This window comes from Vidua macroura, chromosome 15 (genome assembly GCF_024509145.1).
Source record: "Vidua macroura isolate BioBank_ID:100142 chromosome 15, ASM2450914v1, whole genome shotgun sequence".
NCBI lineage: Eukaryota > Metazoa > Chordata > Aves > Passeriformes > Viduidae > Vidua > Vidua macroura.
Genome location: NC_071585.1, coordinates 9,497,195 through 9,522,275, shown reverse-complemented (window position 1 = coordinate 9,522,275; position 25,081 = coordinate 9,497,195). Strand labels below are relative to the sequence as shown.

The following is a 25,081-nucleotide window of genomic DNA, read 5'->3' as shown; positions in this document are numbered from 1 at the left end:
TCCACATCTGGACACTGCATTTGAAACCTAAGACTTTGAAGAAATTATAAAGCAAGGCAAATTTAATCCAACTGAGCTGGAGAAGCCAAATCTCTGCCCACTTCATTTCTAGAGACCTATGAAATGCACACAAGAGGAAGTGGAAATAGACACAATGCTTCTCTGGAGCCCAGAGACACTTCTGATGGCCACGAAGCCGTGGAGATGGCAAGGGAAATGTAGCAGGGGATACAGTGAAGGCACAGTGAGGTCAGAATGATGCCCAGTGTGGTTGAAGGTGGTTTCTCGATGCAGCAACAGCAGCTGCGCAGCGTTAGGAAGGGTGGATCCTCTGCAAGTCCTGAGCAGGACTGAGGCACTTGGCTTTATCCAGCAGCACCCTCTGCTCTGCCCAAGGATTTCACTGTAGCTGCCAGTGCCTCAAAACCTGTGTGTGCTAATGACAGAGCTGAGGCTGCTAATACAGGACCAGCTAATGAGGGCAGAACTGACTTGTAATTTCTCTGTGATGCTACAGGCTCCACAATGTTGAGATTATGGGAAATCCAATACACAAGATACCTATACCAGATAATCAGACAAACTGTGAAAGCAGCTTCTACAACTTTCTCAAGCTCATGGTAACAAAATTTCATTGTACATCATGAGTACACCAGAAGGACAGATCTTCCAAAACCAAGATCAGTCAATGTCATGGCCAACTTCTGAGCTCGCTCCTGCTCCATGCAAGCTCATTGAACTGCATCTTCCTGACCTCATCCTGAATCCTGCTGCAGCCCTCAACCAGCTGCCTGTGAGAGCCAGCACAACCCTCCTGCTCCGCAGTGCACGATCCCATCTGCTCAAGCACCTGGTCAGCCCTCACTGACCTCACAAGGTGAATGCTTTACTGAGGTATTACTCTTACCTGTAGAGCAGCAGCCACACCACAGCAACCCTTCCCTAACAAGGACTGGAAAATCCCTCCACAGTCTGGCAGGACTACACACACCCATGGGTCTGTGCCAACAAATTTGCCCAGCAGACCATGCTAAGCACTAGTGCCAATGGTCAAATTCCAAGCTCAGGTACTTGCACTCAACCAAAATCCACTAAAGGATTTGAAGAATGCGCAGTGATATAACAGCAGTGATGCAGGCAATGTTATGCTGTGATATCTAGAGATGCCTGAAACAGGAAACAATCAGGACCAGTGTTTCTGACATTTCTTCTTCAAGGCCTTTAGTTCCACATGCTTACTCAAAAAGCCCGAATGCCCACTGCGGGACACCCAGGCCACAAAGGAAAAAAAAAAAAAAAACAGCAATACCCACCCATCTCCTTGAGCTCCATGTTAACAAGTTCCAACCAGCAGGCATCAAGCTCGTCCAGGTCATAGCGGCTCATTCCTTGCAAGTAAGTCCTTGTGGCTTCTGAAATCTCAGAGACAGGCAGGCTGCTTGGTGAAACCTGTGAAAGAGAGCTCTCCAGCTGGGGGATGATCCTGGAAGAAAAGAAGGGGAGGTTGAGAAAGAGCTACAACTCAGAAAAATATTCTGTTTCTTGCCATGGAGGGTGAGACCACACTGGGCACCTGACTCTGAAGGAAAACAAAGCCACTGCACCTGAAGTCAGTCCATGGGCCAGCACTGACAGACAGCCTCAGCAGAACTACTATAGCAGGAGTGTTCCCATTCATCCACAGAAATTAACTCTTTACATGAGAAAAATGAGGTGCAATGGAGATGATGATCAAGTACTGGCAGCAAGCCCCCCAGCCATTAACTGCTCCATGAACACCTCCAGTGTGCCTTACACTGCAGTGCCACATCCACGCCGTGCTAGGCAGCATTTCGGCACGCTTGGCACTGGGGAACATCCCATGGAGACCTGTGAGATTTGCTCTGAGTGTTCTCTAATCACAACCACAGGGATGGGGAGAGGAGCTGCCTCATCTGCTGCAAACTCCCTGCACAGAGAGCAACCAGGCGCTGGCTGTCAGCTCTTCTGCCTTTCCTTGGCAACTCTGCAGCAATATGCATGATACTTGCCATGCACATGTCAACAGTGTCACGCCTAATGACATGCAAGCAGAGGACAAGCTGGAAATGAGAAGCAGCCTGTGGTGCCAGCTGACACATCTCAGCGAAGTTGGGAGCTGGAGCTTGCTGCAGTATTTGCACAGCTCAAATTTCCTCCCCTGAAATCCTCCACCTGGCACAGATATCAAGCCAGAAAGATGCTGCAAAGAAACAGCAACCAAACATACCTCACTGCAGCACGTCAGCCCCTTCCAAACAACTTCTCCCCATGCAAAGCTGGAGGACCCAGCCCTGCTTTTGCACCAGTGCCAGCTGGGAAGGCTTTTATTTGCCTTCTGTCCTGCTATGTAAGCTAATGTCAGAGCATCGAGTGCCTTGTGCTCTGTGATGTGTCTGGGGCAAAGCCATGGTGTCCATCACAGGACCAGATGAATTGTGGCACCCAATGCTCCAAGGTCTGTATGTGCCAAGGAGAGACACTTGAGCCCAGCTGTCCTTGGGAATGAGACCCTACCTGCCTTGCCCATGGTCAGGAAGAAAAACTGTAGTAGGGCAGGAAAATTAACCTGGAGGTCCTATAGACCCAGACAGGCAGGTTAATTGCTGTCCTCTGTGGTCACAAACACTGGAGGTACTTCCAGAGCCACCAGCAGGAGAAGCAACAATTTATGGCTCAGAGAGGGAAACATCAAGAAGTGGGTTCTTATAATCTCTTTTGCTTTACTTTCCCCATCAGTAAATTGAAAATAAACACGTGACCCAATGTCCTGGGTACATCTCCAAATTTAAGTTAAAGAACCAAAAGGAGCCACATGGAAGGACAGGTCTCAGTCCCCACATTTTAAAACAATCTCACTGTAATCTAGGATAGGACTTGGGGATTTGTCTCTAATGCAGAGAGCAGTCATTAACACTGAAACTAGGCATGCTCCAGCCACAGCTACAGGATTGGCATCTAAGGAGCTCCCAAACCCCTAAAATCACAGAATCACAGAATAGATGGGTTTGGAGGGAACCTTAAAGATCACCCAGTTCCAACCCTCCCTACCCGGGTCAGGGACAACTTTCCCTATCCCATGTTGCTCCAAGCCCCATACAGCCTGGCCTTGAACACTTCCAGGGATGGGGCAGTCAACAGCTCCTCTGGGCAACCTGTGCCAGGGCCTCACCACTCTCACAGAGAAGAATTTCTTCCTAATATCTAATCTAAATCTGCCTGCTGTCAGTTCAAAGCTATCCCCCCCGTCTAGTCACTACATACCCATCTAAAACGTCCCCACCCAGCCTTTCTTGTAGTTCCTTTAGCCATTGGAAGATGCTATTAACAAAAAAATAAAGCAGGAGCTGCTGGTGCAATGTGCATTGGTTCATGTCACACTGAACATCTCCTTCCCACGAGCCCAAGTCTGGTGTGGGAGCAGCCAGGCTGGGCACAGCCTTGTTAAAAGAGAGAAAAAAACACTCTTTCACCTGCAATGAATGCTTCTGTTGGGAAGAGCTGCCTGAGCAGGCACGAGGTCAGGGCCATAAGCCCTCACTAAGCCAAGTTACACAAGCTGCTCATCCAAAAGCCCCTGCAACAGGTGATGCTCTGATACCGAGCCAGCCACGGATGCTCGGGGTGGCAGGAGGAACAGGGCTGCTATTTTTACCCTGGCATAAAATTGCAAAGATTAATGCTCTGTGTACATATCAAAGGAGTATCCTGAACAGGTCATTTACTGTATTGACAGCACTGAAATGCACTCAGTGTGATAAGGATGCTGACGTGACTGGAGCAACCCCTTGGGGTTATCTCACACAGTGCACAGGACACTGCCCGGGTGTGGGACACAGCACCTGCCTGAGCCTGGGCACGTCCACTCCCAGCTGGGCACACAGCCTCCACCTCCCTTCTGCAGATATCTTAGAGAAGTTTTGCTGAACCTGATGCTCAGAGACAGGAGACAAGTGACTCTCCCCTCGAGTCATGCACCCGCTTCCCAGTGCTCCCAACCCCCCCCAAACCTGGATTCATGCTTAGACTCTCAGGTCCTGGCTTTGCACAGTCCCTGGTGATGCAGAGGTCACAGGGAGCTCAGGGGCTCACCGATGGCAACAGCTCCACCAGTGATCAACACCCAGCTTTTTCTAAAACTGTAATTAAATGCAGTTTGCTTTGGTTTAATGGGAACTGGCACTTAGAGAGTGACATTTTGCCTCTCACCACATCACTGATGATGAAGATCAAGGTAATGAAGATACAAACATCTAACAAGCTCACCAGCAGTCTGTTAAAAGGTCTGAAACATGCCAATGCAGTGATGGCAGGTGCCTCTCCCTGTCTGGGAACACAGGGATCAGGGAGGGATGATAGATGCTGCAGCACTCAGCAGACACTTTCCTACAAGGAATAAGTATTAATATGAAAAGTATCTTCTTAAGAGGATCACTAAACTTTACTTTTGAAGTTTCCTTCCCATAACCTCATGCTGATCTGGCAGCATGGGCTGGGATCCCCTGGAGTTAACTCAGGCATGGGGATGTTGGGACATGTTCGTGCCATTTTCTCAACATTTCAAATATCAGCAAACAGAGAAGGTCAGAAATTAAGAAACTGAAATAGCTGCTAAATTATTTTTCATACAGTGAGAAACTTGTATAACCCTATGAAGACCTGCTGGAAGCCTGGTCCAGATCAACTCTCTGACTCATCTCCAGCACTCAGTTAAACACAAAGGTTTTATGGCTTGCAAACAATTCAGCAAACCCTAAGAGAGCCTGTGCCTGCTCCCATGAACATTCCTCTCACCCTGAGGGGAGCTGGAGGCTGCCAGATGCTGAGGCTCACATGGGGCATCCCAATGCCCCAGAGCTGCACAGCTGCCATTGATTCCTGGATTTGCTTTGGTGGATAAAATCACGTTCCTAAAAAGCAACCCACTCCTTCCTGACACATGCTAACACACCTGGAAAGGGCTTCCTGCTGTTGAGATATAAAGATCAGTGACTGCACTGACAGTGCCTTAGGCTAGGAGGAGCTTCAGAAGTTTAAGTTTACTACAGTTACTACTTAAACTACAGTTTAAGACAAGAGAGCAATCCTTTGGAACAGACCATGCCCTGCCTCACAGCAATACAGAAAACAGACCAAGCTGGGCACCCTTCCTCACCTCCAGTAGCTTCAAGAAACTGGAGCCCAGAAAGTTGCAAGCTTTGTCCTGTCCAAACACTGCAGAGGAGACACAGCGAGAAAAAGGGAACAAAGCAGAGGCTGCCCTCACCAGTGTCTATCCATGTCCTGCTGGGCTCCAAGAGATGGGGATGTCATCAGGGCTCCCCTGTTGTGCAGGGACAAGTCTTAGTCCATTGGGAAACCATGTTTCCAAATAGCTGCTTGGTAGACAAAGAAATACCCAGGCTGGGTGATGAGGAGTCTGCACATGAGCCACCAACCCACCCAAATTCCCTGGACCATCATGGCAAAGAATCACAGAGGCAAAGCCTCCACCAAGAGCCAGAGCATTCACAGAAGCTCGATTACACAGGAGGAGCATTTACTCCTTTATTTATCCAGAGACACAGCATTTTTTTTAAATCCTGTATCAATCAAAGGCTCATTTAAATGAAGGGCTGAAAATTGGGATCAGCCAGAAAATCACAACAAACCTGAGGCCATTAGTCTGAAAGTGGGTCTCAAGGGCACTTGAGGAAAAGGAGTAAGTGGACCCCAACACTCTTGAGGATCACATCTATCCCTAGAGAAGATTACACAGTAATAAAATATACTCAGCAAATTCCCATGGTTAATCATCTCTGTAAACTGAATGCTTCACGTGGCTGAAGGGAGAAGGCTTTTTTTCCTGTGTGCTCCCTTTTAATATATCAGATAGAAAGAATTAATCTTACATAGTGTTTCTCATCTAAAAATACTTAATTTTATTACAATGAAGACATTAGTCAGTAATATTTTCTTTACCTCCATTCCAGTCTAAATTAGTCTTGTCCAATGTCCATAAATAAGAGAGCTTAAGGAAGTCAGTGGAAAGACAGCTCTGCCAGCAACCTTCAGTGCTGATACTGTTCCTTCTGCCAGCTCTGCTTATGGGGGAATTCTCCTGTGGCACACAACGGCTTTAAAAGGGCAATTTAAAGGGATGATTTTCACTTTCTGTTTATTAAAATAGTATCTAGCAGGCCATTTGGACTGAATGCCCCATTTTCTTATGAACTTAAGCTAACAGATTTTATAGATGCTGCTGCCTCTCAACAGCAGAGCAGAATTTAAGCATTTAAGTTAGAAAAAGTGCCTGGGGGTATAAGGGTGAAGGATAGCGTTGGAGATAGTGGTGGATGGCCACAATAATGAGCCACAACCCACACACAAGGGTTTGTGATCCTCAGCATTCCCACACCCAGATTTACTGACCATGTTACTCCTACTTCTTGTATTTTTATGGCTTCTAGTAAAGGCTATAAAACCATGAGCCAAACTGTACTCCCAAAGCTGGGCTCAAAGACGAGAGGGAACGCCAAGAAGATAATATATGTTTGGGTTTTAAATTAACTGGCCTGAGGTTCAGACCTGCAAGCAAGCTGGCCTGACCAGCTGGATGAGCCTAAAAGTGTCTTTAGGATCCAGGTCTTGGTGCTAACAGGTACCTGTGCACTTCACCCATTCCCTCCTTGGCTGAAGATACTCCAGGTAACATCTGGAGCACCCCGGTCACCAGCACAGAGAGTTCAGAGCCCTGTGGGCACCCTGCTGTCACCCCTGGCATAAGCCACCTGACACTAGAGCCCCTGGACCCTGCAGGAGGGACCACAGGTACCCAGAGTCTGTCAACACATCCTCCTGTGGATGGAGAAGAGATGGCTGGAGGCAGCTGGACCCAGAGAGGGAAGAGAGAGGTGACACAGTGTCTCTCAACAGGGCATTGTCACCAAACTCTTTTATTTTAAAACAAACAAGAACCTGAGAAGAATGAGATGGCACTGCTGGGACCACTTTGTGCAGAAAATAAACGATTTGCAGTATTTCCTTATTGGCTGCTGAAGCCAAAACCCCCTCAAGATTTGGCAACAGCCTCTGAAAATCCATGAAAATTCATCACACATACATCAATAGAGCAGCCACAGGAATGGGAACCTCTGGTCTGGGAAGGGAAACCTGCAATGCCTGATGGCCCCCTCTGCCACCCATTTTGCACCATTTGTAGGCTATCTTCATGGCAGGGGCTGTAACAAGCTCATTCCTAGCACTAAAGGTTGATGGAGGGAACTTAACATCAGCCCTTCCCCTGTACATCCATGCTTGAGCACACAGCTCATGCAGTTTGTCCCCACTGCCGCTGATGGGCACAGTGGGTGGCTGGGCTGGCACTGCCCTTTGCTATAACCCAAACCCTCCTTTAAGTGCTTGTCCCAAAACCTGCACGGGCAGTTACACACACAGTCCCGCCAGCAAGCTCCACTCGGCTTTTGCTGCCGTACTGAGAGAACAACGCGGCTGAATTTGGCCCCAGGAGGATCTACCAAACTCCAGTAACAGGAGAAGCTGTGCCCAAAACACACCCCCGACTGCACAGACATCGGTGGCTAATGCTCAGCTCTGTGAAGGTCCCTTTGTGTTACCCAAGCAGCACTGAGGATGTTCAGGAGGGGGTTAATGCTGCTTGCAGCAGCGTCCTGCCCCCCGGGTACCAGCAGCCAGTGAGCGCAGCTCCGGGTGACGTAATGCCTGGGTGGCTGTGCAGGCTGCGCTCCCCATCCCTCCCGCTGGAGATGGATGCGTCAGGGACCACAGGATGCGTCAGGGACCCCGGCATGTCTCAGGGACCCCGGCATGTCTCAGGGACCCCGGCATGTCTCAGGGACCCTGCTGTCCCCTTGCCAGGCAGGGACCAGCCCAGGACAGGGTGCCGCAGCTACGCCCACCGTCCCTTTAGCTGCCGCTGCTGTCTTTCCCAGCTGAATTCTGACACTCGGCGCTACCCAGTGAATGTTAGAAATTTTCATTATCAGCTTTTAAAACATCCCCAGCCATGGGGAGCAGCTGATCTGTGAGCAGCACAGCACAGCTCCGCAGGGCACAGCCTCGGCGCCCACAGCTGCCGGCACATCAAGCTCCTTTCGGCTCCAGGACCATTCAAGGGCTCTCTCTTTGGGCTTGGAAATCTCCTTGTGACAATCCCATTTCCATGCAGAACATTAGGGATGGGGTAAGGTGACCCCTCTGGAGCTGCTAGCAATTTAGGATTTACATAGGCAGGTTCTGGAAGTTTTACAGAAATGCAGCTGAAGCTCCCAATTACAGTTAACAGGTGCAGTAAGAAAAATGCTTAGTTGTTCCCTCCCCACCTGAAATCTCCTGTAACAGCCTGTAACCATAGTGGGTCCTTCCAGGCCCCTGCAATAACATAATCCTCTAAGCAGAAAGTGATTCACTCTTCTTTGATGTGGTAAAAAGAGGAAAACAAGTGAACAGGAGGCACTAAACAGCCATCTTGTGAAACCCAGACAGCTTTTCCAATTCCATTTCTGAGCTGTTTATCACCACATAAAAAGCCTGATACCCAGCAGACTGGAGGAAGACCACTGCTGATGTCCCTGTCTTTCTCACATTTATATTCCAGCCTAAATCTCACTGAGATTTAGCTCAACAAATGAATTATTTAAGTGCAGCTCTGATTCAGTGCCCAGAGAATCATTTTGATATAGATGGGAACAGGGACCTGGTACAGAAGAATTGAGGTGCAGAGCAGTGTCTGCTTTCCCAAGGCAGAGGAGAGCACCATAGCACAGCTGGGTTCATCTCCACAACTTCTGTGAGAGGAAAACCATGGCTGCAGGGACACAGCAATGGCTGGGCAGTGGTTTGCTGGTGGGCTGATTGAAACAACAAAAAGCAGATGTTTTTCTGGCAGACTAGACAAAAGTAGCATCTGGGCTGAGAGCAAAATACACACATAATTTCTGATGCTGTGCAAAGATCTTCTCCATATTCCTTTCCCCCTTTTCTCTCTGTGCCATTCAGCTCTAACAGTGGTGTTGAAAGCAGTAGGGGGACTGTGCCCTGATACTGGGAGGTGACACAGCCTGTGCTGCTCTTCTGGCTCTGAAACCCAGCAAAACGCAGCAGCCTCCAGATCCAGGGGAGTTAAAGAGGATGCTCACACAGCACCTTCTCCCTGCAGGCAAGCAGGGCAGAGCCAGCCCCAGTACCCACAGGTTCCTCTCTCCCTTCTCCCAGAGCATCACTGACCCACCTGGGGGCCCTTCAGGGACCCACGTCACACAGCAACCTTCTCCAAACTCAGCCTGAAGGCCACCAGTATTCTGCTCATTTCCATTTAAGCAATATATGTCATGGAATTGCTACTAGAGAAGCCAGGAACACTTGAGTGTGTGCTTTCTGGATGTAAAAAGACAAAAAAGTTGCTTCTTTATGTAACTTAAGCCAAGCTACTAACATTAAAGCATCGGGAATTAATTATCCCAGCCAGATAATGTTTCCATAATTACTTCAGTAATGCAAACAGCTCCACTTGCCTTTGTATGCACCTACTAATGGAGACCAGAAACAGAAGACATGAGCAATGGTGGCAGCTCTGCACCTGCCATGGTCTGAGCATGAGCCACGGCAGATCAAGAACTGGACAAATCCCCCTGACACTGTTACTCACAGAGCTGAGTATGGCAAAGCTCAAAACACAGACACGGGCACAACATGACAGCTCCCATCCACCAGCATGGTGTCTTCACACGAGTCTCCTTAAAGAAACCCAGCCCACTGGAAGCAAAGCTTTGAGGAATTTGAAAAGGCAGCATCCAGACTCTTTTAATGTGTTCTGGATCACTGAACTAACACTGAATCCTGAAACACATGAGAATAGTTCTGACGCTGAGACACTCGAAGCAGCCACAGCCCATCCCAGAAAACAAGGAGGGATCAGTCTGCCTCTTCCACCATCCCTGTGCAGCTACACTTGTTTCGGTGCACCTCATGAAACCCCAGAATGGTTTGAACTGGAAGAGACTTTTAAAGGTCACATAATCCAAGCCCCATGCCATGAGCAGGGACACCTTCAACTAGATCACATTTTCCAGATCTTCTTCAAGTGCACCGAGAGAAAGCACTACTGGCTCTCCTCCGCCTCCCCAAGGTCCTGGCAACATAGTGAAGCTCACTTTCCAGGAATACTTCACCTAAATTCAACAGGATTACCCACAGCAGCACCAAGAACTGAGCAGCTGTTCCTGCTGCAGGGCTATCCCGCTCCTCCCATTACTCTGGAGAGCACTTAAAAGTAATAGTTGCTTGCATTGTTCAAAGGGGACCCAAGGTGCACTAAATCACTAAGGGGTGATTTCATTAGCGCTGCGGTTGCAAGCCCAGCAATCAGAGCTGCTGGGGTTTGCCTGGCTACACGATAAATCCATGGTTCTGGATGGAGAGCAGAGGCAATGGAGTGAGATGTGGAAGCTCCCAAGGCTGTACCAAACCAGAGTCAGTCCCAAGAGCTGTAAACCTTGTTACAGAGCAGCAGGAAATCAAGCTCACTCGTTCTATACATTTGCTGCTGAAGTACACTTGACTTTCTGTGTGCTTGATCCAGTATAAACCACAGGCATCCACTGGGAAGATTAGCAAACATTCAAAATAAAAGTCCAAGTGGCTCAGAATGAGGTAAGAACAGGCTGGATTAACACATTTCCCATAGCAAACTAATAAAGGTGAGGACTTGCTGAAAGCCCACACAAGAACTTGTCAAGCAGAGAGTAAACCAGAAATGACAAGTAACAGGCAGAGTAAATCACGCTTACTCCTTTGCGAAGCACTCACAGGCACAGGGCATGAGCCAACAACCTCCTGCAGCACCAGTACCACCTCCTGCAGCACCAGTACCACCTCCTGCAGCACCAGTACCACCTCCTGCATGGCCCAGACCCTCTGCTGCCCTGGGTGTGATTCATCCCATCCTAAACCAGGTACCTGAAGCACTGGCAGGACAGACCACCCTGGGCACAGGCCATCCTTCCCCACTGCTTGCAGGGACAAGGGTTGCCTGAGCAGATCTGGCTGGAAACCTCCCCTTGCCAGTGGCAGAGCTGGAGACCAAACTCAGTGATGTAACATTACTAGGATTATTTTGCAGTCCTGGATCAGTGCCACTGGCCAGCCCATCCTCACCACAGCCAGTTGTCACTGTGGGGGTCCCCAGGAATGGGCAGGCAGGGAGCCTTCTTCTCCCCACACATAGCCCAGGGCTTCTGATCAAAACATTTAGGCCTAGGGCAATTGGGATTTTCATTTCTTTTGATCAGAGCACAGTCTCTGGGGGAAGTGTACATGTATTTCTGGAGCATACCAGAACCCAAGCATATTTAAGGGCAGGCAGCCACAGAACGGGGATAACCAACCCAAGAAATAGCCCTTTGTAAAATCGCCAGCATGCCATCTGCAAGCTCCAAACTCACACATTTTTCATGATGAGCTGGAGGGAAGGGAAAAAAAAAAAACAGGGAAAAAAAAAAGAAAAAGAAAAAAAGGATTATGTTAAAAGAAAAAAAGCTCTGCTCCAAAAGCTACTCAAACTGCTGCAGAATCCTGCCTGCCCCTTCTGCAGCAAAGCCCAAGGGAAGCAGCTGATGAGTCAACAGCCAGCCTGCGTCGCCGACCGAGGAAAGGAAGTCCAATCTCACCACTTGAGAACAAAGTGTGCTGGTTCATCGAGTACACACTGAGAACGCAGCCTCGGGAAGCCCTCCCCGGGCTGGGAGCTGCAAGGATACAGCCTGGCTGCCAGCCAGCCCTCCCGAGGGACAGGGAGAGGTGACGTCCAGACATAGCTAGGACATCTGCATCGTGCCACCCTGCTGCCAGGCCAGCCTGGCCATCTTTCCTCAGGCTACCATGCTCCACATTGCAGCAGAGACTGCTCCTGGAGGGATTTTCTGCCTTTGCTGGAATCGCTCCCTCACAGCACTGGGTGTTCTGGATGCAGCACCCAGCCCTGTGAGGAGCTGTGGTGTCTTTTCACTGCAAGATGGGGGAAGGGATTTGTCCCAGTCCTACACCCACTACTGGTGCACCAGTTCATTCTTCTCCCCGCCTCAGTACACTCATCTCCAGCACTGCTTCCCACAGACAGACCTGCTCCGTGTGCCTCCTCTGCCAATGACACTGGCATCACAAAAACACCACCTGCCAGCAACTACAAACCCTTGGTAAGAGCTACTGGAACTCCTGGAGACATGGGGGTAACTCCTTATGGGAGTCCAGTAAAGGACAACGCAGCCCGGAGGAGATGAACACCGAGTGGGCAGTGCCACACCATCACAATCCACCAGCTGGATGTGTTCCCCTGAGCACAGCCAGGAGCTGCCTGAGCTGTGTGTGTGGCCATTAGAGAAGGGCAGCAGGGACTGAGGGAGGAGGACAGGACAGGGACACAGCCATCGTGCCCACATGGCAGACGGCGTTTGTGTCGGTGCCGCTGCCATCGCCGAGCTGGTACTCGCCGGGGTTGTGCCTTCCTGTTAGCACAGCACTTTCTGTTTTCTGTTCAAACAGGGCCACAGCGACGATGCAAGTATAGATCTGCAATGCCAAGAATATCTGGGAAGCCTGCCAGCAAGAAGCAGCCTTCCTGCTCGTCCTCCCGCTGTGTGCAAATTCACAGGAAACAGAATCTACAGCACATACTAATGTGGCTTAATGCGAGATCCAAGAGCCACCTTGAGATCCTGCTTCCATCCCTGTCAGCCTGGGGAAGGAGCCACATGCCAAGAACATTAAATCATTAAATAAAGGAGGAAATAAAACCTGCACAGGTGCATAAAATCCCATATAGGTGCCGCTGCTTTACGAAGTGATGCTCTGCTGTGCAAGCTCAACATGCTGCCAGCATCGCCACCAGTAGGAAGGGACAAGCCCAGGTCCCTGGCACATTCACTGCTCAAAAATGGCTTCACAGCCTCCTACAAGCACCCATATCAACCAGCAAAATCTGTGTCCTTTGGTGTTTATCATGGTGTGACTCTGGGAATACAAAACTCACCTGAAACATCTTCCCATTTACAACAGGAGAGGTACCCAAAGACCCTGATGCTCCCGATCTGCTGATAACTCTTACTTTACCTTTTTTAATCCTGAAGCTGTACTGCAATGAGCCAACTTTGCCTCCAACACCCAACTGCACCCCACAGGAGACTGAGACCTTTTAGCTGGATCTCCTCATGCTGGAAATCTCTGTGCCTCTGTTTACACAACTGTAAAATAACTGCAGAGTTCACACAGGGGCTGTAAGGCTCAGCTCTGGTCCAAGAAAGCCAGTGGAGATCCTTCCACTATGGGCTCTAGCAGAGGTGGAACACAGGGCACCACGGGGATGCAGTGTCACCACCACCCACACTGCAGGTGGATGACCAGGAGACACATGGGCAGGGGATGCCAGCCTGCCTGTTGGAAGGGAAGACTGTCCTGACTACTCACTCCTCTAACAGCTCCCATCTGACTGGAAGTGGCTTTTATCTCCACAGAGGAGCCCTTCAAGCTCCGGGCAGTTCTCAGGCCAATAAAATTCTCAGGCTTAAATAAAACCCTTTTGAATAGCTGTGAGCCAGAAGAGATTGTGGAGAGGAAACAGCTGATCTCCTGTGCTGCCTCTGATGACCCTGGCATCCAGGTGGCTGCCAGCAGCATCCTCCTGGGACAACAAGCCAAGATATGCTGCACCTTTTCCTTCCCTGCTTTCCTCACAACTGCACTGCAATTTGTGCTAACCTAGAAAGGACCCTTGAGTTTAAGGTGGCTCTTAGAGGCGGCATTTTGAGACAGCTGCTTTCTGGAGAAAGCATTCCTTAAAATACAGCTCTTGCCTTCTGCCTCTACCCCAGCTTTTGACATTTTACATCTCCAGTAAAACAAAATGTTTTTAAAATCTCATTTTCAGCTTTGGAGGCACAAAACCTAGAGCCAGTTTCCAAGCAGCCAGGCGGGAGATGAAAAGAGCAGCAGCGGCTCTGTGCACGGCACCTTTCGGACAACTCCATCTCTGCTCCAACACAAAGCACCTTTTGGACAACGAGCTCCATCTCTGGAGTGGGAAGCAGCTCCCACACACCCCACAGCACAATCCACTGGCTGCTGATGGCTCAGCCCAGGAACCAACTCCTGAGCATCAGCACCATGGGCTGGCTATTATTTTGCAGGCAGTGCTTGTCTGCTCACCAGCTCCCGGGGCTCTTCTCTCCAGCCTCCCCACCTCCCTCTAGGAATCTCACATGGAAGTGGCTGTCAGGAGTGATGACATCAGGACTGGATTAGCACAGGCATCCCCCCCTAAGGGCAGGATGCTCTGTTACACCTCTGAGATGGGGAAAAGCAGAGCACTGACAGCAAGGAAGAGCATCAGCCGCTGGGCTCCACATTTCCAGTCCATAAGAAGCATCAAGGCTGGGACTTTTTTCAGCAGATTAAAGGAATTTGGAATGTCCATACCCAACACAGAGAGGATGTTCGGTTTAGACAAAATTTTTTGAGTAGGGAGAAAGGAAAATTTGGAAGCAAAAGAGGAAAGCAATGCCAAGGCCATGGGGCAGCAGCCACAGGGTGAGGGGCAAAAGCAGCAGCTCAGGCAGGAGCTGCCCAGGGTGGCTGCTCCTGGGAGGGAGACTGGGGTGAGCAATTAAACTGGTAAAGCAATTAAACAGGGGAGGTAAATGGAGTTGTAAGGCCTTTTAAGGCTGCTCTCTTAAGGCAGATAAAATAGAGTCATCTCTTGTGAAAAAATATTTGACATTTCTCCAAAACAGGGCAAGATGCAAGGAGTTGTCAACCCTGGAGATAGCAAAATTACTGCAGTCTGCACTGTCCCTGGCAGTCCAACACTGCCCTCTCCACCTCCCATTCTCACATCAGTGGCCCAAGTGGGAAAACCTTGAGGGCAGGGATGCTTTGGGAGGGAGAGCTGCTCAGCAGAAGCACACCATCTCTGCTATGCCTTCTGGCGTGCATTCTGTCCTGATTAAAAAAAAAATCTGGCAGTGTCACTGCCTGTCCCCCTGGGAGTGCATCATGGCTACAAACCAGGTGCAACCATTAACACTGCTGTAAAATGAGCTCTTCATTTCACTCCCATCACACTGGGGAAGGCAGAATATCCCAAACAGGCTTCTATCAGAGGACAAAGCCCTCCAGGCCATGCTTGCTGTCCAGCCAGCAAAGAGAGATGGTTCAGGCAATTGAGACACAGTGCAAGACAGAGCAGAAGGAGAAAAAAGAAGAGGAAACTGAAGCTGTGAGCAAGCAGCACAATCTCCAAGCAGCCCAGGAGCAGCCTGGGATGAGCTGGGTTTGACACAAACTAGAGGGGCTGCAGAAATCCACCTGGGATTAGCTGGGAGTGACAGAGTCAGCAATGAGTATCTGAGAGGTCATAGAGAATGGGTCAGATTTCAGAATTACAGACCTACAAAGGACTTTAAAGGGATCATCTAGTTTCAATACCCTGCCATGAGTGGGGACACCTTCCACTAGACCAGGTTGCTCAAAGCCCTGTCTACCCTGGACATTCTTCCAGAGATGCAGCCACAGCTTCTCCGGGCAACTTGTGCCAGCACCTCACCACCCTCACAGGGAAGAATTTCTTTCTAATATCTGTTGCTTTAAAAACAAAACAAACTCTTTGTAGAGCAAGGCTTGAACTCAAAACAATGTTGAGGTACTGAAGAAAGAGCTGGAACTATTTCAGGAGGCAATTCAACAAGGATTATGGAAAAGTGCCAATTTTCAGAATAATCAAACAAGCAAAATAATCCAAAGAATTAGGAAATTCTTCAGAGGATAACACTGGAAGTGAAACTGATACTGGAAGTGAAACTTCATACTCAAGATGATAGGGCAGCACCAGGATGTCCCCTCCAGAAACCAAAGGGGAACACCACCACCATCATTGTGGTGCTGGGGGTGCCAGAGCAGGACAGAGTGGGATGGGGACCTGGGAGAGAATGATCTGTTCCAGGCACCACTCTAGGGATATTCATATATGAAAACATGCAGCAGAGCTGCTCCAGGACCCCCAAATCCACGGGCTCGGAAACAAGAAGAGAGGTGCATTTCCAGCCTGTCCTGCACCCCAGGAGCCCCTGGCTGAGAGGTCTGGGATGCCAAATCCCACTGCTGGGAAGCAGCACTCCCTGCTCTCCATGGGCACTGCCAGCCCAGGCGGTGCCAAGCTATCACTGTTCAGCTGGAAATAGCCCCAGCACGAGCCCTCAGCTGGGAAGCAGAGCACTGGCGAGGCCAGACTGCGGTTAGCTATCAAAGACAACTAAAAAAAGATATTTCACACAGAGGCTTTTTTTTTTTTCCTCTTCTCTTTTTTTTTTGGTTGCGTTTTTTTTTTTTTTTTCCAAGGATTAAATCAACTCAACAGCCCCCTTTACAACTTCCCTTTTGATGTGTTCAGACTCATTAAAGTTTCATTTCTTTCTCTGTTTTCCCCGGGGGAGGAAGGGGAGCGTACACAAAAGTTTATTTCAGAAGCGGGGTCGGCAGCTGCAGCAGCAGCAGCTGCTGTTGCTGTGGGACAAGCGGAGCCTCCACCAGCCTCTGCTCCGTGCCTAAATCCCTTGGCAAAACACATCCCCCAGCAGCCACCCCACTCCCATGAGCAGCCCCAGCATCACCCTGGCATGATGCTGCATGAGTGTTTCTGCAGGATGCACACATGGTGTCACACATCACAAAGGGAACACACAAGAGATGCAAAGCTCCTCTAAACCCTGTGGGGAGTTTTGGGTCTGATCCTGCAAGTTTCCAGATCTGACCCTACAAGTTCTGGGGTGCCTTCCCAGCCTTTTCCATTCCCCCCACTGGCAGCACCAACCTTTCCCCCACAGCTTTGGCCACTGCCCTGGGATAATCCCCCGCACACGTCAAGGGAGTAGCAGCTCCCCCATGTTTCCTTCTCGCCTGAGCAGCTGTTTAAGTGTCTATTTTAAAACTCAGTTCCCTATTTTAAAATAGCTAATGAGCCCCCAATCTCTGCTGACAGACGTCGTCTCTACAAGGTCTTGGGAGATGCTTCTGTGTTTGCCGGGCTCCTTTTCCCAAGCCCTGAATCTCAGCATGCCCAGCACGTCTCCAATCTGCACAAACATGGTAAAGAGGGAAGTTTTTAATTTAAGGGCCAACTCCTGCTTCCCTACCGTGAAATACCAGCGGTACAACCACGTGCTCCTAGACAGAAAAGCATCAAGCAGCCAGGCAGAGGCTGGCATTCTGCACGGTTTTCTGTTGTTATTTTTTTATCGTTCCTTCGATTTTATCAGATCTTTTTTAACATTTCTTGACCAAGAGCAAACAAGGAGCTGTCCCAGCTGGCCACTGCCCAAAAAAAGCCACGCGCATGAGAGGGACTTTTCAGGATGCAGTGGGAGGTCCCCTTGCATCCCTGTGCAAGCCCAGGATCCCAAAACCCATCACCTCTATGTGCTCTCCGAGATGCTGTGCACCCCACCAAGGCAGAGGGAACCCCACAGAGAGGACCAGGCACAGGGGGGCCCGTGGACAGAACCAGAGGGACGAGACCCTGCTCACTTACCTGACCACAGGTTCAGGGATGGCCTCGGCACTTGCTGGCACCTGGACACCCTTCTCCCACTCCTGTCTCCAAGGATCAGCCAGAACGTAGTACTCGTCAGGACTCAGCTGGAAGGAGTCAGGGATCTTCATGGCTGTTATCAGATCAGTCCGGAAAACCTGCACCGGGAAAAAAACCATCCTGAGTGCAGAGTCCAGCAGAGGCTGGGGGCACACGTGCCCAGGGGGGGTGCCTTGGGAAACTGTCCCCAAGGCACAGCTCAGGGGGTGTCTGCATCACCAACTGAGTGGCTTCAGGGTGTCAAATTAAGTCCCTGCAAGGCAAGTTTTGGGCAGGAGAACATGGCAACAAGCAGGGACTCCCCTCCAGCCAGGCAGTGCCAAGAGCCCAAGCCCTGCAGCTGCAACCCCTTCAAGGTCCCCCATACTGGGCAGTCAGGAAATCCAGCCACAGGGAGTGAGCTTGGACAAGATGCAGATCAAAAATTAGTTTTTAACTGAAGAAACAGGCTGCTTTATTTTAGAGGATTGATGGTTTCAGCACAACCATACAAATCTACTCCAAATGCCAAGGGATGTACAGCTACTGGGCTTCTCCACATTTGGCCTTCACAGGACACAAGAAAATGTTGTTCTTGTCTTGAATGAAGATGTGGGAAACACAGAGACACTTTGTCCCAAGCACCTTCATATCCTCCTCATGTCACTTCACCATCCTGAGCACCTTTGTGTCCCCTTCAGATCACCTCCCTGCCCCCCAAGCACCTTCATGTTTCAATCACATCACCTCATTGTCCTGAACAGGGACAGACAAAAGCTTAAGACAGAAATTATCCAGCTAAAATGTGATCTAGGTGCTGCTTACATATCCACAAACACAGATTTTTCCTGACTCAATAAACCCCTTTTGAGATCAGCACTGGTCCCCTCCTGCAGGAAAATCCTCCAGTCCTTCAGTCAGTGAATGGGCTCATTCTCCATCTCACTTGTGGCCCTGCAGCATCTTCTCCCAATATACAAGGATGAAAAACTCATTCTAAAAATATCCCTCACGGTAAGTAAGGTTTTCCTTCCAGAGGGCTGCCTGACAGCAATGACTCGAGCAATCCTGCCTCTTGCAGCATAAAAATAAATTGTAAATGAAAATGGATGATTTCTCCTCTCTACCATCTGCTATTAGCTGGAATAATAACTGCCAATGCCAGCAATCCTGCCTGGACACCATCTCGCTCCATCCCTGCTACTTCTGCATTCCTTCCACAAGGCTGGGATGGATCAGGTGTTTTCTCTGGATATTGTTTAATCTCTTCACAGTCTGTTCTCCAAATGAGAATTGCTTTGTCAGAATCACAAGATATAATACAGTATAGTTTTAGATTTTTTTGACACAAAGATAACACACTTTGGAGAGTATTTGGGAACCCAAATTGACTGAAATGCAGGAAACTAGACATTAAGTAAGACCACTGAGACCAGTATTTAGGTCAGTTTGTTTAATCCTCAGAGCCTCAGCTGCTAACCCAATTAGAGTTAAATACAATATATAAACAACCTTTGCTATGTTGGGACCTCTGAATTTCACTGGTACTCTCCTCCTGATGCTGCTGTTTGGAGACATTTTTAACTATGTCCATATAAACCTGATTTGAGTTGGTCAGACACAGTCTAGGCACACCCTTCAACAAACATAATTAACAGCCTATATATTACAGTCAGCTCAGCTTGGGAAAGATCAGGCTCCTCTAAGCCTCTGTGCATTATAAACACCACAGTAACCTTTTAACAAACCGCCAGTGTGGGAAATTAAAAAAAAATATTAAAAGAGACATTAATTAAACATGAGAAGGGATATGTGAGATATCATAGTCCCTCCAGCAGTGTGGGTCAGTGATCCAGACAAGTGCAGGAATCCCACTGTAGAGTGTTTTCTAAAATAAAGGGTAGGAATACACCATGTTCTTGACAGCCCTGGCTGACACGTCACAGCCTGGCTCAACAACATCTCCTTAGCCCAGTTTTAGTGCCCAGCTCCAATGAGGACAACACAAACCTGAGTAATCCCTCACACCTCAGAGCTCTTGGCTTGGGTGGATGAGATGCTCCCCTGTGCCTGAACCACAGGGGGCTGAGGCCACCATGGAGGTCAGTGCCACCTCCTTGCTCTGGCCACCAGCACCATACAATCACTGAAGCACAGAATCATTGCAATTGGAAAAGCCCTACAAGATCACCAAGTCCACCTGTCAACCCAGCACTGCCAAGCTCAGCACTAAAGCACTGTCCCCAAGAGCCACAGCCACATGTCTTTTTAATTCCCTCCAGGGATGGTGATTGCACCACTGCCCTGGGCAGCCTGTGGCACTGCTTAACCACCTTTTCGGAGAACAACTTTTTCCTAATATTCAATCTAACCTTCCCCTGGCAACAGCATGATACTGTTATAGGAAATACTGTTTTGAAGACAGATGCCCTAGGGATTTGTGGGCATAGGCAAGCAGGAATGGTTTCCAAAGGTGCAGGGCACCCAAAAGCTTTTCTGAACGACCTGGACTGGATCCTGCTGACATGTGAGTACCCTCCTCCCTCAATGCCAACTCAGTTGCCTCCTGGGGACACCTCCTTTGATGCTGTGGGGTACAGGAGCATTGCATTCTTCTTTCATGCAGGCAAATACACCCAATTCTGCCAGGAAGCTGCTCAGGGCAGTGCTGGCAGTGCAGGGCAGGATGGCAGCATGTTCCTGCTCCCACCTCAGTGCACAGACCCGGCAGCCAGCTCCAGAGCAGTGCAGAACAGCGGGAGTGAGACTGGGAGTGGGACTGACCTTTCCAGAACAATCAACCATTGGGAGGGTCCAGCCATATCATTACCCTGCCCTGAGGCCTCCCCAGGCACCCACAGCAGCTGTGGACTTCCCAGACCCTTACCCCATGCAAAAACCACCATTTTCTTTTGCTAGGTCAGCACCAGATGACAGCAGTGAGGTGACAAGCCCTGTCTCTTTGGGTAACACCAGGGCTGGGCATCCATGGAACAGTGTCAAAATCCTGGCCTGTCACCCTCCTCCTACTGATGAAGAGGGAGGCGGAGGAGCCTGCACAACGGGACCAGCCCTCGGAATAATTTCTCCCCTCTGCACGGCGCAGATCCCAAGCCCATGGTTTCCTGCGTTAAGTCTTCCCCAAATTCATCCCTTCTGGCCTTTCAGCTCGCATCAGAATAGAAGCTTAGTTTTAATTTTAAGCCAAATAAGCACGATTGTATCTATTTCCCTGAAGATAAGGCACATCGCAGGCTGGATTTGCAATCTCACTACTTCATTTATTTAGTCCTTCTTGGAAAACAGATAAGCTCACCCATCCGACGGCAGCACGCGCGCCCGCACTTTATCACAGCGACACCTCTGTCTTTTCATGAAGAACTGGATATGCTCAAATTATTAACTATCAAAGCAGAACACTTTAGAAATGATAGAACAGCACAGAAATTGTAAAGGAAAGCAGATCAGTTGTCTGGAAATCTCCCAACAGCTAATACGCTCAAATTGTAATCTAAATGTCTTTTTGTTTTGAATTGTCTGGGATTAGGGTTGGGAAAAGACTCAATTATTCTACTCAAACTCTTCTGAATTATTTATGAAAACCAAATAAAGGATAAATTGGGCACTGATGAACCAAGGACCTGGCGATGAAGAGAAAGTTGGGTACCAGAAAACAAGCAATTTTCCCTCAATAGGAGTGTTTACTGTTTCTCCCTGGCCGTGGGAGCTGACAGATTGTCTGCTGCCCTGCACCCGCTCCCCCCACCACCACCACAGCCCTGGCCAGGCTCTGTCCTTCCCTTTCAGCCCTGAATGGGATCTGAGTTATTGTCTATCGATCTGCCAGCAATGGGAAAGGCCAAACCAAGACGTTCCTTTATTACCTCTGCTTGCTCAGGAACCTCATGGAGGTTTAGTGATGCTCAGAGATGCATCACACCAGTGCCCAGGGCCAGCCTCTCCCTTTGTTATTGTCAGCTTTAAAGACAGGGAAAAAGAACATGAAATTTCAAAATCCCAAGATATTTTTTCCTTCATATTTCCAAAAGAAATGGACATGGAGTCCACAGCAGGTCGGTGTGGTTGCGCAGCCTCACACTCCAGGCAAAGAAAGAAATGCGGGGAAAACCTTAATCTCCCTTGTATTCCACAGGCCAGGCAAGCCTGGACTACCCACCCCTAGTACTTCCCCATCCTTGCAGCCCACCAGTTTGTGGTGTTGGACTGACTCACCAGTAGAGCCAGTCCTGGCAGTCCAGCAACATGAAAACACACTGGGACACCATAGCCATGGTGCTCCCCAACAATACATCGGTACTTTTGCAATTTCTGTAATTTGCTATTTTGAGGCAAAAGCTGTATTGCTTTCACCTTTTAAAAAACAAAACAAAACAAAACAAAAAACCCAACAACAAACCCTGAGCTAATTAAATGTAACATCCTCTGATGTTCACATCCCAATGTGTCACTTGGATCCAGCCTGGCATTGGAAGGATGATCCTGCAGGTATGGCAGAAACCTGCAAGGCAGGGGCTGGGTTTGGCTCCTCCTTGAGCCCCTGGCACCTTGTATATCAGCTGCTCCACTTTGGTGAGGAACTGCTGCTTCTCCCACTGGACACAGCCCTGCAGCCTCTCCCTGTACCCTGTGACACCTGTGAGGCATCTCTGGGAGCTCTCCATGGACCAGCATCAATTTGTCCAACAGCTGGACAACCTCAGAGAAAAACATACCCCTGGAAGCTGCTGAGGCAGAGTGCCTCACCACAACAGGCAGGACGATGGACGTGCCATGAGGCATCAGAAATGCTGCTCCCCATCCCTCCCTTAGCTAAGGACTCCCAGGCTGTGCTGCTTTCCAGCATTCTCCTCCTTCTCTGCCTCTGCCCCATCACCATCCAGCCCCTCTGGGAGTATCTCCACCACCTTTCCATGCAATTCTCACATCAATTTCTAGGCTCTGTGATTCACTCACAAACCCCTCTTAATGAAGTGGCCAGCAATCTCCCTGCCATTCAGTTCCCACTCCATGTGCTCTGTCAAGGACGTGGCTTTTCCAGTGACTGTGCTGTAGGTCTGAGCCTGCCAAATATCCCCTTTGCCCCAAATATCCCACCCGAAAGCACCAAACTCAGATCCCGTGGTAACGACTTTCCTCTTGTACGAAACCAGCTCTGGGCGAGAGCCAAAGAGCCGGATCTGTTTTGGGCTTTAAATCGAAATGAAAAGAAACACTCGTCTAGCACTGGGTTTAATTAGCTTTTAAAGCAGCAGCCAGCCCGGGGACTGCTGTGCCGGATCCGGCGCAGCCGAGCGCGCCCGGCGAGGCGGCACGGCCTCGGCATCCCCCGGCACGGGGACTCGGCTCCAGGCGCCTGCTGCAAGCCAGCCCAGGAGAAAACAGCTCCAGAGGGACCAGGCGGCTCAGCCCAACACAGATGGGCTCCAGCAGGCTGGGTCCCTGCACACCAGGCTTCCTGAGCTGGCAGGAATTCTGTTACACATTTTCCCCTGCATCTGCACCCAGCTGACTTTGGAGCTTTCAGACCTTGCTCTTGGAGCAGAGGAATAAACTCAGTCCCTCCTCCTTCAAATCCCAGGATGGGATGCCGTTTTTTTAATACATAATAACAACTCTGTTTCTAAAAAGTTTTAGCAAAAAGAACTCTTTCCAAAGCACTCCACGCTGCAAAGCAGTGGTACACAATGTAAGAGAAGAGAAGCCCAAAATGAAGTGCGTGCAGAAAACACAGCGCTCACTAGGGTGAGGGTGGGCAGGAGAGGTGAGAAGGGATGGTCACAGCCTGCATCCGAGATCTCACCTTTGAATTCACTCCCTCCATCACCCAGCAGAACTGTAATCCTCCCTGATGCCCTCACACCCACAGCAGCCACGTGGTATCTCACAGTGATGACCCCTCCATAGCAAGCAGGGGTGGTGGGTGCTCTGAGAGCTACTCCCAAGCAGAGGCAGCAGCAGATCACTGCAGGCAGGGTGTAGGACTGCTTCCTGCCATTGACATAACAAGTTTTCTTCAGGCTTTGGCTCAACACTCTTTTTTCCCTCCCTGACTGCAGTCCTGGCAGCTGACTCCTGCATACTCCCAGCCATAACCACCTTCCTCCATCCACACTGGGACCAGGGAGGTCTCCAGCTGCCTCATGCACAGGACTCCCTCCTCATTGCCAGCCAGCTCTCAGCCCTTCACTCTCTCAAGCATAAAATTGTTTGTTATAGCTCATGAGTCACAAGGATCTTTAGAGAAAGAGAAAACAACAGGAACAATGGGAGCCCTGAGAATAGGTTTTGGTTGTACAACCTGTCTTGATATCAGCTTGAAATGGCACCTCTGTCCGTGCAGCCCTGGCTGCCCCACCCCACTCCCCTTTGGACCTCCCAGTCCTATATCCCTGCTGTTCCATCACATTTTTCCAACCCTTTCCAAAATGAGAAGAGAGTTGATACTCAGTAGCAAGGTTTTGAAATGTGGCAATGCCAGGAGTGTGTTTGCAACCAGATATTATGTGCCTGTGGGGGAAGGAATCCTGAACTCCCATGTCCATTTGGGGAGCCAGTCTCCTATCTCTTCATCTAGTCTTGTTTCCTCTTGAAATGCTGGGTGTTAAAGATTCAATGAACAACAGAACTCAAAATAGGAACAAGAGACATTTTTGTCCAGTCCTTCTCAGCATTCAGAAGACAATGGTTTTAATAAAAAGGGAAAACTGACAAAGCCAAACTGCAGTCAAACCTTTCAACAGAAAGGGATTTTCTCCCCATCCAGCCCCATAAAAGCATGTCCAGTCTTGCTTGGCCACATCCATTAAAGCTCTTCTCCAAGCACAGGAGAGTACAGGAACTAAATTCACACTGCACTGGGTCATTATATATCTAATGCAGGAGGAAAAAAACATGATCCAATGCAGTAAGAATTACTTTTTAGAAGGGAAAAGAGTTAAATCCTTGTAAAGAGATACAAAAAGGCGCATTTCAAAACACGGAAGTAATATCTAAACAAGGCAAGCAGAAAATAATGTAAATTGTATAAATTTGTGGTTTCCCCTTCATCCTGAGCCCAGCCTGCAGCTGCAGTCCCCTCGCCTCCCGAAGGTCCAGAGTGAGGGAGAAGGGCAGCGAGGATGTCCGGTGGGATGAGCAGCACCTGCACAGCACAGCCCAGACTGCACAGGGCTCTTCAGCTGAGAAAGGACAGCTGGAGGGCTGGCAGGCAGGTGTTCTGCACAAAAAAAGCAGGCTTTTGTCCCTCCAAAAGATATTCCAGCAGTGCAGGTGAGCACTGTGGATCTCAAATAGATCTGGAGGTAATGACTAACATAGCAGCTACGGCAGTGACTCAGAGGCAGCATCCGAGGGAGTCCCTGGGCCGCTGATGGCTGGGAGCTGGCAGATAGAACCAGAGACTATCATTAC

The 25,081-nt window shown here is 49.4% G+C and overlaps 1 protein-coding gene across 4 annotated transcripts in view; it reads right to left on the bottom strand.

Annotated features, from left to right (window-relative positions):
- Nucleotides 1–25,081, bottom strand: part of JADE2 (jade family PHD finger 2) — a 72,287-nt gene that overhangs the window by 34,067 nt on the left and 13,139 nt on the right. For all 4 annotated transcript variants that reach the window (XM_053990975.1, XM_053990976.1, XM_053990974.1 and 1 more), the window contains 2 exons: nt 17,612–17,769; nt 1,314–1,483 (listed from right to left, as the gene is read on the bottom strand). In XM_053990975.1, coding sequence (XP_053846950.1) covers nt 1,314–1,483; nt 17,612–17,769 — 328 coding nt within the window. The remainder of the gene's footprint in view (nt 1–1,313; nt 1,484–17,611; nt 17,770–25,081) is intronic.